At 36.2% G+C, this 20,129-nt stretch overlaps 1 protein-coding gene across 3 annotated transcripts in view; it reads right to left on the bottom strand.

Moving 5' to 3' along the window:
- Positions 1 to 7,476: 7,476 nt before the first annotated feature.
- The window catches only part of LOC126965972 (pancreatic triacylglycerol lipase-like), a 38,401-nt gene continuing 25,748 nt past the window's right edge, over positions 7,477 to 20,129 (bottom strand). For 2 of the 3 annotated variants that reach the window (XM_050809819.1, XM_050809820.1), the window contains 4 exons: positions 17,940 to 18,038; positions 15,490 to 15,601; positions 14,771 to 14,910; positions 7,477 to 9,857 (listed from right to left, as the gene is read on the bottom strand). In XM_050809819.1, the coding sequence (XP_050665776.1) occupies positions 9,676 to 9,857; positions 14,771 to 14,910; positions 15,490 to 15,601; positions 17,940 to 18,038 (533 nt within the window). In that variant the 3' untranslated portion in view covers positions 7,477 to 9,675. Of the gene's footprint in view, positions 9,858 to 14,770; positions 14,911 to 15,489; positions 15,602 to 17,939; positions 18,039 to 20,129 lie in introns of those variants that run through there. The other variant, XM_050809822.1, reaches the window with a different exon arrangement.

Here is a 20,129-nt window from a genome sequence, read left to right as displayed (position 1 = left end):
ACCATTCCGTATAGAAAGTGATTTAAAATTCGGTGTAGTAAAGTATTCTCTTATTGATTTCAGCGTTACAAATGGCTATTAAAAATGATCATAAAATTTATCCATTTCTTCTCCTTGCAGAGAAAGCATGAATGTTCCCACTGTAGTACATCTTCCGTCCTTTTCGCACACCGTCCAACACTATCTTCTTTCTCTGTCCAAAGTTCAGTTTTCGAGGGAACTCTCTATATTTCAATAGATTATTTATCGAAAGTGGTTTAAATCCTCTATTAGTGTAAATATATTGATTAATTGGATTTAATTCATCTGCGTTTAATGGAATTTTAATAACTAAATCGTTTCCTGCCGCAAATGTTTTCAAACACGAAACAAATACAGCGGCCATTTTCAAAAACAAAACCATTTTTATTACGGCGATAAAATGGAATATTGAGAAATATTGTAAAGGTGCAAATCAAACAGCGCTGTTATACACAAACTAACCATTTTACTGAATGAAAATACTCGAATCCTATGATTGGATTTTACTTATCTTTGTGTGAATAAAAAGTATTTTATTACTTAAATCAACATAATGCATACACTTGACACGACCCGCCTAGTTTACCTTAATATTTAACTTGACTTGTCGTGTACTTGCCACAACCCCACGTTTTGAAGCTATTGTTTTAATGCTAAAATAATTGCGGAGAAGGAACCGCATTGGGGAGATTGCACATAATAGCACTCTTTTGTTCACAGTTCTACTTCTACTTTAACTTCAACTTAGTACTTCGCAAAGTACTTCCCTCAGTAGTTCCGCCAAGTGCTTCGCCAAGTGCTTCGCCAAGTACTTCGCTAAGTACTTCGCTAATGACTTCGCCGATTACTTCGACAAGTTCTTCGGCAAGTACGTCGCCTGGTAGTTCTACAGGTACCCCAACAAATACTTCGAAAAATACTTGGGCAAGCACTTCGTCCAGTAGATCGAGGAGATCTTCAACAAGTACTTCGCCGAGTACTTCGTGAAGTAGATCGAAGAGTTCTTCGACAAGTACATCGTCCAGTAGGTCGAAGAGTACTTCGACAAGTACCTCGACAAGTAGTTCTACAAGTAGATCGAAGAGTTCTTCGACAAGTAGTTCGTCAAGTATATCGAAAAGTTCTTCGGCAAGTACTTCGCCAATTACTTCGTTATCATTTATATATATTCCGCTATCACACGGCTTTGTACACAGTAGCTATGAAATTCTTTTTAGGATTTAAAACCACCTTCAAAAATAACATCCAATAATCGGTTAATTTAACACTTACCAAAATTAAGTGAAATTGAATCCTCTATGCTATTTCTGATGATGAAGAAAGAGCATTGATATTCTTTTTAACCTTGCGCTGCAATACGAAGTGGAGAACAGCGTATGATGTCACGTGAAGCTTTGCGCAGTATTCGCATGATACAGCAAGGCTCAAGCGATGAAATAACACTGGCGAATGTCCCTTGGCTATATTTTATTATTCCTCCTCCTCCTCGCGTCATTTTCCTCATTACTGAGGGTCGTGACTCCCCCGCTGGATCAGTTTCTCCCGTACAATTTCCCTCCATCTGCTGCTATCCTTAGCTTTATGAAGGGGAATATACCGGCTGGCATAGTGTTATTATACTTTGATAAACAATATTTTGAAAGTTGGCAATAACTTCTATTGTCATTGAAAGTAGGCGATGATTTGCGTGGCTTTCAGTATAGATATTAGTCGTAGGATTACTGAACTTGTGCAAAATACGCAAGCTAAAGAATTACATTGATTTAAAATTGATTTGTTTTTTCACAAAAATAAACATTGATTTCTATTTTTAAATTCTAGTTTTTGCTTAAAGTTTACTTTCGGGTTGATTCAGTTTGTTTTTCTTGTACATCGTGATGCCTGGTAAAAATAAAGAAATCAAAGTGCTCCCTGGCCAACAAAAGGTTGGGAACCACAGATCTATCTAGACGTAGTTAAATGATCTAAGCTCGCAATGTAAATATTTAGGTTATGAGATTGTACACGTTCGATATATTCTAGTAATTGTTATCTGTTACCTTATCGTGATATGTATTATGAGCTGTGAATACAATCAACTAACCTAAAACTATAAATAATTGTAATATAAACCTTGATATAGCAATGAAATTAATTTCAACAATAATTAAGCAAGTTTTCTTTTTGTTTAAAGTTTATGTAAGTAATTAATGTGGAGGTTTCGTGTTAATACACCGTGAAGATTTTTATGCAATATTTTAGTTGTTTCGTATAGTTTGAACGAAACTGTTGGACAATGTTTGCTAAATATTGATAAAAAGTGTTTGATCCATGTTCTAAGTGTTAAATGAATGCATGGTCTTGTTTTTGAGTTGACGATCGTAAGCGATTCCCGTTAAAGAAGCAGTTTGTGAAAATATCACGACATTTCTTCCACATATTAAAATATGCGGTAAGTGATTTTTGTTTGTGAATACATACATTTAATTACGCTTGTAACGCAGAGGGTTATGGTCTAAGAGCCCCTGGACCCCAGACCTACGTCATTTTATAAAAGCTGAAAGTATGTCAGCGCATGCTCACAGCACATGTAAGAAGGATGGACCACAATGACGTTCTATACATATGGACATATCATTCGCAGTCTGATAACGGGACGGCAAAAGTGTGCTTAAAGACAATGTAAGCACACTTTTCTCCTTGTTGACAAGCCTAAGTGTGCTATAAAAAGTGCTTAAATAATACATTCACGACTTAAAAAAAGATGGTGTGACTTATCATCGGTAAGGTTATTTTATTTATATAAGATTGATATGCAAAAAGCGTACTTAAGTAATTTATTAAAAACGAATATTTTTTCATTAAATATGGTACAATTATTGACAAGACCCGCTTGTCAGAATGGGACAGATGAAAGGACACAGTCAGAAATGAAAACTATTAATAGAGTCGCTCTTTTTAACCGACTTCAAAAAAGGAGGATGCTCTCTTAGGTAGGTTTTTTTTATAGTTTGTTATCTCAGAACTTTCGACTAGGTGAAACGATTCTGATAATCCTTTTTTTGGCAACCATGAGAAAACCATAAAAGTCTTAATTAAGTATGTGCGCAACAAATTTACGAATAACCCTTTTTTTTACTGGAAAGGATATACTTTAAAGGTTGTTTGGTGATAGTTTGGTTAGGTTCTGCTTACGGGAACCATGACAAAATAACGGAACTCTTCAATTCTTAGGATCAACGATACTAGGCCGAATCTTTTTTATGCTATCCGGATATTTGAGTCACCTACCGTATACAGTAAGGGTGCGATCTGTGGCAGAATTTCAAACAGTCAGTAATAATATTGCAATTCGCTTACGATCATTGCTGCATTACAAGTTTAAGTAGATCTACACAAATTTAGACAAATTATTAGTTAGTGTAGTTCAAATTCACTCAAAATCTAAAAATAAAAAAAAAATTACAAAACAACAACCGACTTCAAAAACACTATTCCAAAACAATACATAATTATAATATGCACTAAATAGTGTAAAAATAATTGCGTATTTTTATACAATCTAATTAATAAATTTAAATCTAGTAACGATTATTGTTATTTAAGGTAGGTTTTGTTTGGTTTGGTTTACAGACATAGTTATAGGTGAGATGTGCTTGAGTCACACACGCGACGTGAGGAGGCGAGAGGCGAATACGTGGAAGCGGCGCGGCGGGAGGACACCGATTCTAAAATAACATTAATCGTTCCTAGAATTAGATTGTATAAAAATACGCAATAATTTTTATAATTTTTGGTGCATATTATATGTTATGCATGTTCTTTTGGAATAGTGTTTTTAAAAGGCCTAGTGAACATTGATTAGCAATTTGTATTTTGTGTAATGTGAACGGCTTACAAGAACGTGAACTTACTAGTGCTATTTACACGTTATCACGGAAGCAACGTTACCTAGTGATAATCGATACGTATTTAACTTTTACTTCGCAAATATGTAAAAGCTAATATTTTTCAGCTCTCCCGTACACGAGATAATGAAAGCGAATTGGCGCCAGTTGGTAGCAAGAGTAAGATGTGAAGAAGTTTACAAACCAAATAAGCATATTTATATTTCACCATAAAAGTATTGTAGTTTTTTGGATTTAACAACATATAAAATTTGACAAAACCTGTCATACAAATATATGTTGATGTCCGCTTACACTACATACACCAAAAAGATACCCTGGATAAGATATCTAAGTCTAAAGATAAATTTGTCTAGTCTAAAGACTTAGATATCTTAGACAAATTTTATTTAATTCAAGGAACCTAACATTTAAAAAACCAGTTTAACTAATTATTTTATGTGAATAAAAATATTATATTTGAGTATTAGTTTCTCTCAATAAATTAAATCCAAATCCCTTCTTTACAATCTAAAGATTGCAAAGAAGTTACCAATATAAACACAAGCCACTAGATAAACATACAAACTTTCTCCTTTATAATATGAAAGTGATTTTTGATCCAAAACGTAGAAAACCTTCGACTGAACAGATGTTGATCGGAAAATAGGGACAGTCTGGGCTTAAAAAAATACCTAACTTCTACTCCATTGATGTCACTGTCCAAATTGGGTTCTAAATTCAAAATACGCAGCTGAAACTGAAATAGTGTGTACATTGCTGCCTATTCACCAATAAAATAAAATAAAACTGGAGTAAACGCCAAAAATAGACATGGCAGTCGAAGCTTAGGTGTCATGTGTGGCATGTGTCATATTTCGGCTTTGATTTTGTATGAGGTGCATTGTCTATATGTATAGAACGTCATTGATGGACCATTATGGAGGTTGGGTTACAGTGGCTTTGGCAGGTAAACGGTACCAAAGGTGTGTAAAATACCGATCTTAATACATCAAATAATAAAGTACGACTTTTCGGTATTACCTTCAGAATATTATTTAAGATCACGTTATTCATTGCCAGACAACATCGTGGCAACCCCTTGCCAGATCCTTAATGTTCATGAAATTATAATTTTACTTACGTCATAGTATAAAACCTGATTTTTATATATAATACTTGGGTAATAAGTAGATGATGTTTCCTCAGTAGACAGACACTTGATAGTTCCAACCTCTTGCCAGACGAAGAGAAGAGAAGGAAGAGAGAATACAGAAATCACTGGGTGCTAGGTCGGGGCTATGTGCAAAATGGATGACGAGTTGTACTTTTTCGGAAGCTAAAAATGACAGTTTTGTTGGCCGTGTGTGAAGAAGCGTTGTCATGATGTAGGAGAACGCGGCTTTTGGTCGTCTTTCGCGTACTTTTTTTTTAACATCCTGGGTAAATAAATGGTAGAATACCACTCGGAATTAACACTCTTTTGATCTTCAAGTGGAATTTTGCAGATGGGACCCGTAGCAGAGAAAAAAAATGCGATCATATTTTTACCAACGTTTCTCGTCTGCCTCACGTTTGTAGTGTACCTTAAATATTGAAGACCTAACATTTTACTGAAAGCAGTTTTTAATTGCCTGTTTGACCAGGAATCGAACATGATAATGTGTGTTGTATGTCCTGACAGCAATATCAGCTGTTCATTTTTGTGTACAAAATTTTACAACAAATGTTAAAATTCATGGTCATCCATTTATTTCTGATGCTATTTTACATAGCAAAAAATAATCCTTATGATGAAGCCTTTCGGTAGTTTTGATAAAGCTACAGGATATTTTTTACTCATGTAGCGGACTCTTTTTCCGGTTTAATAAGGAAATTATTTAAAAATGTATGAATGCAGTTCAAATTGTGTTTTAAATTAAAATAAAGGCTTCTTTCTGTAAAATTTTACATCTACAATATTTAAAGTACTTCCACTCTGGCCGGCCTAGCCCTTTCCCTTATTCCCTTCAATCTCTTGCAATGCAATCAATGCATCTAAACCGATTTTGATGGAATTTTTGGGTTAGCAGGAAAATCCTTGGAATTTCAGGAGATCTACTCGCAAAATCGACAACGATACATTCAGAACGATACGATAATATAACTCCGAATATATCGCAACTACCCTACTCTAACAAATGTTCGAATTCCTTATCGTTTATCGTTACCATAGACTAATATTTTGATTTTTTACGATGTTAGTGTGAATATAATATGTTCAAACCTAAACATTATCTGTGCTTTGTCGCTGTGAAGTGTCAAAAGTCAAAAAAACATAGTTTAGGCGCTAAGGACCATGTAGACTCTGCACCACCAATTTGGTATCATTTACACATAATGTAAATGTTAAAAAAATATGTAATGAATATAATATGACCATTCAAAATTGAATAAATGATACAAAACTCGCGGATAATAAAATGTACAAAAAAAGTAACTTAACCCTTCTCGTCGACTTCCTATTTCTCAGGCGGCCATTTGCATTATTTCTACGCATAAACGATCAACAAAATGACTTAAATAACTTAGTAGTAAAAAAATCCTGTTGAATAGTAAATCACATATAATTATTTTAATAATATTTATTAACTATGTATATTGTATGGCATATATTTGCCATACAATATACATTTTATAGCTATACAAATTGAAACGTTAATAGCAACGACAGACTAGATGGTGTCGTTGAGATTATCGTAAAAGTGACGATTGATTATTTGTGAAATTCGAAAATTCGTCTCTGACATTTTCAACTAAGAGTAGGGTTAGGACCGATAATATCGAATAATGTTTCGTTCGTTCAATCATCGTTTCGACATTGAATACGACGTAACTAAGAGTAGGATTCGACACGACTAATACCACGATTTATCGAATATCGATTTTAGGAGTAGGCCCCCAGATTCGCAATTTTTAGCAACGTTATTAGAGAAGGTACAATCGTATTTGATATACTAACGGCCCTTTTCAATAACGTATCTCTAGTTACGGAAACATTGTTGTCACCGTTTAATGACAAGATCTTATCTATCCATAGTTATGTCCAATATAGTTATAGTCCAATGCTTTATGTCGATAGGTTATTTTTTTAATATTGACACACTTTTTACACAAATTATCTTGCCCCAAGTTAAGCATATATAGCCTGTGTTATGGGTTACAAGACAATGATATATTTAATACAATACACTTACTTAGACATACATATAAACATACATACATACATTTAAACATCCATGACTCGGAAACAAACATCTATATTCATCATATAAATGCTTGCACCTACCGGGATTCGAACCTGGGACCTCTAGCTTAGTAGGTAGGATCGCTAACCACTCGGCTATACAGGTCGTCAAGGTTATTGAAATATAAGTAAACGTAAAAGGATAGATTTCTCTACCTCTAGTAAGTTAAACTATGGATAGATAGGTTATTGAAAACGGCCGTTAGAAGAGTAATGCGGGGACTTATACATTAAACATAGTCTTTTAAATATAAATATTTTATTGAAAGTTTTTTGGTTTTCACATTTACATAAATACATACATCTAATAACATTTCATTTTAAATAACACCTCTATAACGAGATGGTTCAATATTATACATTTCTATTACACTTACGGCCGTTCCCAATATGCAGTCTATCTCTTACTTGAGATAAAAATCGTAACTATCGTTGACTTTTCTGTCCCAATAAACTTATCGACCGTAACTCACCTTATCCGTACACGTCTGTCAATGGGACGACGTATAGCTTACCAGCGATAGAAGTTTGTATGGAAATTGCAATTCACGCGCCCCAATACAAGACGATAAGAATGACTTATCGTATATGTTGGCACAGCTTCAGATTATTGACGGCTAATTACTGACAGTAGAAGGTAGTAATTTATCTCTATCTGTAGATAGTATATTGGGAACGGCCGTTAGTATATTTTGGCTAGTCATTCTTCGGTGTGTCAAAGTGTGCGTGTTAACTACAACGTCCGCACGCAACAAGTCTTTATAACTTCTTTAGCGTAACAAAACAAAAATCCTTAAAAAAAAATATTTCTCGTGTTATTTTACGTTTGTTGAAAGAACAATATTGTAATAAAGATAGTATTAACACGGACGAGTTAAAAAAAGAAGGACTCCGCGCCGTGATATTAGCAAGTGAAGCACCGTTATGCTAGTGTGTGTGGTTACGGGGGATACTAGTTACACAATTTTTTCTCCCTTAAATAATCATAATATATGGCCACAAATACTATTATTATATAGTATCGTTTATACACTTTTTGACAACGCACGACGGCATTTTTAAAATATTTTATTGAGACGCAAACTAATCTGTCACAGACGATGACAATTCTCAGAATGGCCGCCTATCGACCTGTAGTAGTGTAAGTGTGTGCGTGGGGCTATGTATTTACACTTTAATCGGCTTGTTTTGGTGCTACACTGTTGTGTAAGGTCACGACACGAAGTCCCTATTTTTTTACTAGTCCGTGGGTATTAAATACAACCAATGAAAATATTAATATTATACCGCACAATTTAGGTAAATTTAAATATTGAGATATTAAAATAATTTTATACAATTAGAAATAAATTATTCTTTTTACAACTTTTCAATATTGAAATTTATTTAATTCTTTTCCATTGGTTGTGGTTCAGTAGACATATGAGTTACAAGAGGCTTGGTAGCTGAAGTATGTTACAAATGGTCTAGTTGACAAGCTAACGATAGGGCGTGTCATCTTAAAAAATCGCTTTGAAAAATTATCTCAAACGCGCCAAAAGAAGTATAACTTAATTAAGAAATGAATAATTTGATTGGATTTTCTAATTCCTGTCAAATAAGTGGCGCCAAAGAGATTTACGTCACATAGAACCGTCATTGACAAACTTTATCGTGTTGTCTGCTCTATGGCCATATCTCTATACATATATACAAATTCATTTCTTTTTGGTGTTGATAACGCAGGTGACCAAAGGCATTTACGTGTCTAAAGAAGTTGTCACTTCAAAAATCTGACTTTACTACTTACGTACATGACACTTACGAAAGCTCTCAAAAGAGTATCGACTTACGGCCGTTTTCAATAACGAATTATTCAAATTTATTTAATTAATTATTGAAAACGGCCGTAAGAGCACAGTAATCCAATCTTTAAGGCGACACTGAATGCAGCGACCTTGAGCGATATTTTCAAAATTTTTGCGTCGAAAATTTTACATTTTAACAGGCGCAAACAGTTTAATTGCTTACAATCATCATTATTGATTACTAATCTTAATAAATGAACCAACACAAAAAAGTAAAAGCTATAAGAACAACTTTTTTGAGAGCAGTATGCTAAACAAATGCATCATGCCGCGAAAAAACTTGTTTAACTTTCAAACAAAACTGGTAATTCATAATAGCTCTGGAGTGTTAAGTTTAACTAACAGCAAGCATTAGCAACCTACAAGTAAGACTTAAGGGTATGTGTAACAGGATAAAGTAGTGTTCATAGCTCCAAATGCTATATTTTCACCACAAAACTTGTCTAAAAACACCTTGTTTTCGTGTTTTCTGCTTACTCTTCGCCTTAACGTATCAGTTTTGGAACTATATCACAGAGTCTCAGCGCTACATGAGTCAAACAACCACAGCCTTCACTTAAATGTATGTTATGTCATGAAACGCACTAGTATGGTTACTTATTCCTTGGTCAATTAATTCCCATTCTTGCGCCCGTATAAAATCTCTGAAGGTTTCCTAACGGAACTGAATAAACCTTTTGAACCAGCTCTTCTTTGTAGTCACCTCGTGGATCAGTAAAGGGTCGGCGTACGACCGCGATACATTGTCTTCGAGCTTGGCTGATCTGTCGATACGAAATCCTTGACGTAAATCTCGTAATAGCTCAGGATATGGATTTCGGCGTTCCCATTCGCTTGCTGCAAACAATACAATTATACTCTTACACGGAACTGTGAATCATATATTTACAGGTTTATTTACCGTTTCGAGGAAACTGGTAGTAGTGACAATAATACCTGCATAATATGAAAATAATAAAAAGCGGAGATGACTTTATATATATGTCGGAGAAAGCCATTGAAGGAGTTGCTTGTTGATTCTATGATACTGCATAAAATTGTCTCTTTATCATGTAAACACATTTTAGAAATCTTAATATAATTTAATACGAATTTTTACATTGTTGTAAAGCCTAAAACATGTTTCTAATAACGGATTTGTGATTATATTTAAAGTAGGAAGTTATTAAGTAGCCATTGTCAACTGAATTACTGTTTAACGCATAGTGTGCAATGTTTAATGTTTATTGAAATTGTAAAAGCTTCTAATAACTTTTAATTTGATCTTACTTTATAAGTTACATTTTTCCTAGACTAAATAACATTATTATCGTAATTTAAGTAACGACCAATCAGAGCAGAGCACGTGGCTTGAGTGAGGTCGAGGCGCCATCTTTATATAAGGCAGTTTGACAGTTGTTACGGGTTCAGTCGTGGAGTGAAGACGGATCGAGTTGGGTCCTTGAAGTTGGTTCGTTAGTGGTGTTAAAGAGTGGCGCTTTGAACTCACTGCTCGGTCTTAACAGTTATAATTTCTCTTTCTGATTATTAATTATCGGCTTGAATGTGTAACTGTGATTTAAACGTGCTAAAACTAAATTAAATATTGTGAAAACTATAATCATCGTGTTTTGTGCTCGCACTTTACCCTCATGACGCCCACCAAGTCCTCAACCACTATAGATGATGTCGTTGAGAAAAGTGTTTCTCCGACATATATATATATATATATATATATATATATATATATATCTCTATTTATATCGTGCTGTTTAGATTTCCGTGGAATTGTCAATCGCTTCACATTTCTAAGCGCAGAATTTCGACACTAAGCGAAACAACGAAATGTTGTCGATGGTTTTTGATGTCTCATGAAAAATTGTATCTTTTTGGGGTTAAACTGCATAAAGTTCATTATCCCATTTGGCATTATGAAAATAAGGGATGAGACGAACAGTACGTCCAGCTGATGGTAATTGATGCGCCCTGCCCATTACAATGCAGTGCCACTCAGGATTCTTTAAAAGCCCCAAAAATTCTGAGCGTCGCTAAAATTGCGCTCGTCACCTTGAGACATACGATGTTAAGTCTCATTTGCCCAGTAATTTCACTAGCTACTCATTTCCCGAGTAATTCCTGCATGACCAGTGAAAGCATACTTTCGAGAACTATAGTCATTATACCACTGCATGTTGAAGGCCAACTTGAATAGTTAGGAGATAGTTAACAACCCTGGGCAATGCCAGCGTTCACGGACCATAAGTATAAATATTATTCATTACTAGCAGCATTGCTGCCAAGAACTTGCATCTTATGAGGAAACTGGAGGATGTGCAAAGATCTCGGGACACCCGAATGAAGAATTTCGAGAAGTACCCGGTGTCGTATTCGATCAAAGGCCTACTTTAAATCCAGACTTATTGCATATCATTGCCTTGCTTACGATGACTGCCGCCCATCTATGTGGTATGTATAAGGTAAAAAGGGTAACTCTGCATTGGATTAAGGGACATAGCGGTTCGTTGGGTAATGATGCAGTGGATTAAGTTGCAAGGTGGGCATCGGCAACCCAAGTGGCTGGTCCATTGCCACTTCTGCCACTGACCTTCAGCCAAATGCGCTCATGGATACGCTCTCTCAGTAACAACCTACACAACACCCGATGGATGAATGTCTCAATGACAGTCGAAAGAAGCGATACCTGCACTGTCGCCCAAACTGACACGTAGACTTATCAGCCTCAACAGACATGACATCCGTATAATGGTGGGCAACCTAACGGGTCACACATCACTAAACAAGCACCGTTTCACAATCGGCGTAACGGACAGTCCTAAGTGCAGAGGCTGTCTAGCCAAGGACGAAATGGTCCCTCACGTAATCCTGGAATGTGCGGGGGTGGCCAACCAACGGGCAAAAACCTTAACCAATACGATGGTCGCTCCAGGAAGTCTGCGAACACCCCACGAATGTTCTGAACTTCTGGAAGGAGCTAGGCTGGTTGGAGTAACTGGCCAATACTGCACGCAAAATGGACCCATACTAGTGGTTAAATTGCGGAAACAGGAGCCCCCATACCATATACAAGGTAAGAAGACTGGCAAGACGTTCTGCTGTTATTTATTACCACCAAACAGTTACCATTACCTACCTTTTTATTAGTAAGCTTTGCTTTAACACAATGTTGCGGCATTTGACCTGGGGTAAGCCATTACATTTTTCGCTTACGATTATTGTAAAGAATCCACTTTTCATCGCATATCACAATTCAATCCAATATTCCTCAAATTCTGTATAGATTTAATGCAATATAGTTACCATGAGAAAAAGTTTCACTCAAGACCATGAAGGTTGTATGTTAATTGGAAGTATCTATTACAGTAAAACGGCAATTTCATAATTTAACTCCTATTAATTAGGGATAGGATGGAATTTTTATGACTGGCAAAATAAACACGTAAGAATTACTATAAGTACAGTCAAGGTTTTCTGATGCCCCATCATACTTGATATATATTAACCTGGTTTTTCAGGACTTCCCCAACCTGAATATATAAAAAGGTTGACATATCGTACAATTTTACTCTTGAATTACTACACAAATAAAATTTGAAAAACAAAATTTTATGAACGATGCGGGACTCGAACCCACGACCTCCGGCGTTCCGTGCCAGCGCTCTAACCAACTGAGCTAACCGTTCGAGTGACGTATCGTCATAAAATCTTGCATGCTTTGTTCAACTCTCAGGTTGTGGCTTCATTCATCTACAGGATCTACTTTACAGTTGATAACCTGCTCAACCCCAATATTTGCATATTAGGAATATTGACTTGAGATGTCGCTCTTGTAGATGTCGTCTTGAATTAATAATAATTCATTAATCTTCAAAGTTCGAATCCAACTTCTATTCATAAAAGAAATTCTCCAAGCCTAAGAAGAATGAAACAGCTGCATTAATTTTTTTACAATTTATATCATGAGACGAAATGTGCCATTGACCTCATAACCGTAACAGTATTTATATATTAATTAAACCACACCACATCATATACAACACAACTTTCTTAGTCTTATATATATATCTTATACTTATATTATACGTGAACATAAAAATTACAAAAATAACTCCCTAATTACATTTGCAAAAATAGAACTAATACTATCGCTACAATAAAAACAAAATAAAAAATGAAAGTACAAATTATAAATTTAACATATTAATTAAAATAATGGAGACGAAAAAAAAAGGAAATTACAACTTATTTAACAAATGCAGATTGAGTACCGGCTAAGTGTTTAACAACACGTTCTTTAAACCTGACCAGCACACTACCGAATATATCAAGTTCTGAATTGGTATTGTTTAACACTTTGAACTAAGCTTACGACTGTAAACGAGTTTATCTTCACCCATGCTTTAAATCCTCTATTAAAGATTCTAAAACAGTTAGCTTATTGTTAACATTAAAACACCCAGTCCTAGTAACCATTACATCATCCCAACGAGTGTTGTAATGAAATTCAGTACAACATTATATCAACCGTTTTCATTACAACACTCGTTACATACATTACAATTCTTTTTCCAAAAGTAGTCATTTGTTTATTGATTAGTGTTACATTTTCATCGCATTTCAATCTTTTTCGTCATCATGGATACGTTAAAAATTCGAGTCGTTATGGAATATGAGTACCGTCGTGGCAGCAACGCGGCACAAGCGGCACGTTTGACGTTTACGGAGCTAACACTACAAACCAACGCACCACCTGTTATTCGTTTTCTCGGTTCCGTTCTCGAAATTTCGACCTGAAAGATGAACCTCGCAGTGGTCCGAAGTCTTTGGTCTGGTGGAAGCTGATGATACACAATCTACGGCTGAATTAGCAGCACCTTTCGACGTTAGCGTCAATAAGAAGGGGTCTTACCAGTGCCGGATTAAACAAGCGCGGGGCCCGCAGCAAATTATTTGAAAGAGCCCTTAATCTAATAGTCTATTACCGAGTGTCTGACGATTGTTTTGGTAGGAAAAGTTGTTAAGTTTGACGTTTTAGTGATATCAAGTAAATTCATAAATAACTATAACTATTACCGATTCAATTCTGATTTCAGCAACACAAACTATAAATTATAGGCTAAACGCGTTTAAATACTGACCGTCGCATTTTGGACGTTCAATATTGATGTCAGTTTTGACAGGTTTTTCATACATTCTATTGTTTATGGCATGTAACCTCAAGTTTACGTCAACACGCTCAAAAGGTATTGTTGAAATCGCTTTGTGTTTAATCGAGACAGAGAGTGGCGTTTGAACTCGTCGTAAAACCGAGTTTTATTGAACTGTGAAGTGTCGTTTGTGAAGTCTATACACGATTGATGCTGATAACACGGACTAGTAAAAAATAAGGACTCCGTGTCACCTTACATAACAGTGTATCACCAAAACAAGCCGATTAACGTATGTACACAGTTACACTACTACAGGCCGATGGTGGCCATTATGAGAATTGTCATCGTCTGTGACAGATCAGTTTGCGTCTCAATAAAATATTTTAAAAATGCCGTCGTGCGTTGTGAAAAAGTGTAAAAACGATACTTAATCAGTATTTGTGGCCATATATTATGATTATTGAAGGGAGAAAAAATTGTGTAACTAGTATTCCCCGTAACGGTGCTTCACTTGCTAATGTCACGGCGCGGAGTCCTTCTTTTTTACTCGTTCGTGGCTGATAATAAAACTTTGGAAGTGGCATTTTGTTCATGAACACTTACGACAGTACGGCTCCTTCTCCGTCGTCAGCACAAAGTAAGCGCCTTTAGCCTGTTTCGTGTGGTTCGCTCCAACTGCATTGATTCCCATTTCAGCGCAGGATCCTTGTAGATCGCAAGCCGCCACCAGGCTCGCGTTCACACTAAATAATAAGCAAATCACAGTTCATGCGATGGACATTAAAAATATTATTACTCTAATTTTTAAAATTGTAATTTTGGGAGAGTTTCTTGTGCCGTTTTTTCTCTCAGAGACTGACAGAGACACTGTAATAAAGTACCAGCCACTGTTCAGGCATTATCTATAAATAAATTCAAATGTTTTATTAGAAAATGGCTCCGTCGTTAATCCTACTACTCCACAGCTGAATATCTAAGTGATCGGACAGCCTGGGACTTGATTATGAATATTTTATAGCAATAGCAATGACAATACAATATTGTATACTTTATTAAAAACAGCGCAGAAAAAGAATATTGGGAGAGTTTCTTGCGCCACATCTTCTCTCTCAGAGCGCTATTTGTTTCTTATATTAGAAATGACATCAAAAATAATTGTAAAGGAATCAATTTTGAGGAAATAAATGCCTTTTATGCCTTTTTTACTTATTTTCCAAGTGGTCTCTGAATGACAAAAGCCATCTTTTGTGTTCGCTCACGCAGTGCGTAAAGTAAAGTCGAGAGACGGAGAACCTATCCTCCGGCTATTAATTAATCCTTACCCTTCGTAAGTTAAGTTCCACCTGTAACCTCTGAATCTGCAATTCTCATTCAGCAGGGACTCCGTAAACAGGAGATACGCTCGGCCATGGCTGCAGATTGCTTGCTGAAGTTCTGAATAAATATTCATACAACCAATCAATTTAGAAAAGCAATCCGAGTGTTTAATTCCAATTCAAATATTTTTATTCAAAATAGGATTCAAAATCACTTATTGAACGTCAAAAACTACCACCCATTCAAAAAAGACTGCCTCAGACCTGAGAAGAATGGGCGCAAGAAACTCAGCGGGCTTTTTTTATATAAAAATATGGATTACAATGTGATATCGTACAATATCAATTTATAATTAAAGAGCCTGAGGGTGTTCGCTCCATTCCCAGTCTGTGGTGTCATTAAGAAAATCGTTAATGCCATAGTAACATTTCCCACACAAACGTTTTTTAACAATTCTTTTAAATTTCGTAACACATTTGTTTTGTACATTTTCTGGGATCATATTGTAGATGCATATACATCGGCCAACAAAAGACTTACTAACTCTACCATACCGCGTAGTAGGCATAAAAAGTTTATGTTTGTTCCTCGTGTTAAAATTATGAATGGCACAGTTTGTAGAAAATTCCTCAATGTGCTTATGAACATACAGATCATTATCATAAATATATTGAGAAGCAACAGTCAAAATGTTTGTAATGATATGGTAAGTGTCATTAACTGGTGCATTATACAACTTAATGACACCACTGCTAAAATTTTCTGGAAAAAATTGACCTGAATTCCATGATGACGTCATCGACACTTAGTTACGGTGTGTAACAAGCATCACTAGGATATTATTATTAAAGATTGATGTAAAGGTGTTGTGATGCTAATTATTATTATTATAATGATGAAAAATCAATGAAATAATCTGGATTAAGTAAAAATAAGTATTTATTTCTCTGGCAGTACTATTATAGTGTTAACAGAACTATTAACAACAAAAGTTAAAACGTAACAATTAAAGCTTCAAACACAAAGCAGTTCATAAAGGACACCTCTAACATACATTGCTATGCAGACGACAGCACTGGTGATGATAAATTGAACCTTGTCCAATTTAACCCCCAGAAGACTCAAGTTTGCGCGTTTCCCACTAAAAAAACCCCATTTGTCGTATCACAAAACTTCCCTTAAAGCCTCGCCTAGTATCGGAATACTGGGCTGGCCATCTGGAGGGCAAAGCCAAATTGGCTTCGCAGAAGCTGGGCGTCATTAATAGAGCACGGCAATACTTCAAGCCGGCCCACATTCTAGCGCTCTACAAAGCGCAGGTCCGGCCACACATGGAGTATTGCTGTCATCTCTGGTCTGCTGCACCCCAGTATCAGCTCGATTCTTTTTTCTTTGACCGCGTGCAACGGAGAGCAGCTCGATTTGTCGGGGACCCAATGCTCTGTTCCCGGCTGGATCACTTGGCGTTGCGTAGAGACGTCGCTTCATTGTGTGTCTTCTACCGCATTTATCACGATTTATTTTTATATTTTTTATCACGATTTATTTATTCCGACGAGCTATTTAACGTGATTCCTGCCGCCAAATTCCTTCGCACGACACGCCACAAGTTAGGGTATCATCCCCACCATCTGGATGTGTGGCGGTCTTCCACAGTGCGGCTTTCAAGGAGCTTTCTTCCACGTACTACAAAGCTGTGGAATGAGCTTCCTTGTGTGGTGTTTCCGGGACGATACGACATGGGTACCTTCAAAAAAAGCGCGTACACCTTCCTTAAAGGCCGGCAACGCTCCTGTGATTCCTCTGGTGTTGCAAGAGATTAAGGGCGACGGTGATCACTTAACATCAGGTGACCCCTACGCTCGTTTGTCCTCCTATTCCATAAAAAAAAAAGATAGCACGAAAATATCACGATACGTACTCTAACGGTAACGTCACTGCAAACAGTACTGACGCAACAGGACGAGCGCGAGGGGTGACAAGGGAACGGGAGGGGGGCTTCACGTTACAGCAAGGTCTAGAGAGGAAGTGACCGTGTAATAGTTAAGGCGTAATGGTGTAAAAAACTACCTCATATTCTCATTTAATATTGGTCACGATGACAGCAAAAGCCAGCTGTGGAACGAAAGAGGAAGTGAAACAGCTCAAACGAAGATACAGCAAGATAGAAAAGGAAAGCAAATCTACTGGTACTGTAACCAATATCGATTTACAAGTCGTAAGGAGTCATTCTTGGAATCAGCTCCTTAGCATTTGAATATTTAACCATTAGCAATTATATATTCTTTGGCACAGCTACATACATTGACAAATAAAAATTGGTCACCCATTATCCGGCTATCGCAATCATTATTTGTATGAAAACAAGCCGAATTAAAACGAATTGGCGGCAGAAATAGTGACGCAATAAAGTGTAAATATTTTAATTATTTAGTCAATTTCATTTTTGACTTACTATTAGTAGTAGTTGGGAATAATTTAGCCCAAATGGATGTGGTATCGTTGACACAACCAGGCTGCTGCATGCCTCCGTTGGGATAGAAGTCTGCGTCACCTGAAAATTTGTATGCCTTATTAAAAAAAAATCTCTTTCCTCAATACCTCGTGTAAATCCACATGCAACGAATAATGGGGAACAAGTCTTCTACCGCAGTATCACGGTGAGTGTTTGCACCGATTCCTACCACTGAATTCTATCTTCGCATGACACGCCACATATTAGGATACCATCCCCACCATCTGGTTGTATGGCGTTCCTCCACAGTGCGGTGTTCAAGGAACTTTCTTCCATGTAAAACTAAACTGTGGGAAGAGCTACCTTGTGCGTGCATCTTTCTAAAAGGCTCTAGTGGTTCCTTTAGTGCTACAGGAGAACGTTGGTAGCTGTGATCACTTAACATTAGGTGACCCGGTACGCTCGTTTGTCCTCTTCCATGAAAAATCGAACTTTTAATATCACCCAAGCGAACATATTCATCTCCGAAATAAATGGTCAAATCTTCAATTTCGCATTATCTATTTTAATGTTTGATTGTTTGATCACAGACAATATGGCGCCACTAGTTTAATCGACATACGGAATACGAATCTGATAATCTTAGAGCTTTCGCTTTCTAGTCGCTTTTAGTCGAAATGGTATTACCGAATGCCTCTACTGACTATAGCTGTGGGCAGTGTTTGTCCAAGGCAGAAACACCGGCCGTTGCAGCATGGAGAGAACCATGCAATTTAAGATCGGCGTTTTTATCGTTATAATCAATAATCATAGTAATATAATAAGTGTAATAGTTAATACCTTTAATAAATGTAATTATCATAAAAACCTATTTATATCCATCTTTAAGTGCACCAGTTTTCAGTCAGACTGCATAGTTATTATGCACTGTTAGTATACAAATGGTACTTTTGATTGGTGAATTTTAAAGTGTATCTGACGTCAGTGCAACTTCACAAAAATGGCAGCGTATCTAAATATTAACGCGCGCGTGTTATAATGCACACGGGTTATATTGCCAACACACCTATTGCAAATCTGTTTTGTTTCGTTTTAAAGGGTTTGGGTGGGTGCTAATGTATTTACAGACAAATGAGATATTGTCCTTAGCTTTTAAGACGACGTGTGTTTGATAATGCAATGCAACTTAGATCTTGTTGACGCTCCTATAGTTGAAGCTCGTATTATAGATGAAGGCGCTGAACAAAGGACCATCTGATCGTGCTATGAACAGCTCTGATAAAAAAGAGTTTCGTACTATCGAACAAGATACAACTTTATGTAGTTCTTAAATAATATTGTAAAGGAATCAAGACTACCTAATTGCGATCGTTCGTCCCAGGTTGAGGTTTTTTCAAGACGGGGGGGATGATTGTGATTTTCACTAAGTAATTCAAATATCCAATATTAATTTTCAACATTACGTGTATTGTGTAAAGGTTTTTATTATTTACTAAATAGTTGATATATTAAATTAAGATATCGCAAATGAATTTTTAGATAAGGGCCAAGTGTCTAAGGTATAAAATTTAGAAAGCTTTAATGAAATCTATCAATTTCAGGTTTAGGCGCACATAATATGAAAAACTCTATCATTTTATTTATATGGATTGTTATAGCGACAATAGTAATATGCACACTGACAATTAACAGCTGTCAAATATTACTTTTTTATGAGACCTAGGCAGATGAACAGACTGTAAGCTACAATAAATAATAAGCATAGACTAAGAATAAACGCATTTCCTTACACTAGGTAAAGAAATGCGTGACCAATTTTGATTAAAAATACTTAGAAACTAATTGCAAGAGCGGCTGACTGTTTAGGACTTCTCAGTCAAAACCTGCTATAGTAACAATAGATTACCTTACTTTTGCTGTATCTCCGTTAGAGATATTCTTCACTCTCGGACGTTTAGTTAATCTATAAGCTAGTATATTGTAAGTCTATGGTAATCAGCAGGCCTGTCTCACTCCCCGTGTAGGTATCAAAATCGTAAGTACGTGCGGCGGCCTCTACAGAGTAGCCCAGCCAGTAGGGACTTTGGGAAGCGAGCAGTGACGCACACACGAGCACTTTGTTGTCACTTACTTCACAGATCCGACCGATATTTTAAAAGTTGAGAATCATAAATAAAGCAAACCATATTA

This window comes from Leptidea sinapis, chromosome 9 (genome assembly GCF_905404315.1).
Source record: "Leptidea sinapis chromosome 9, ilLepSina1.1, whole genome shotgun sequence".
NCBI classification, from domain to species: domain Eukaryota; kingdom Metazoa; phylum Arthropoda; class Insecta; order Lepidoptera; family Pieridae; genus Leptidea; species Leptidea sinapis.
Note: the sequence above shows the minus strand (reverse complement) of the source record. Positions and strands in the feature narration are given on the sequence as shown.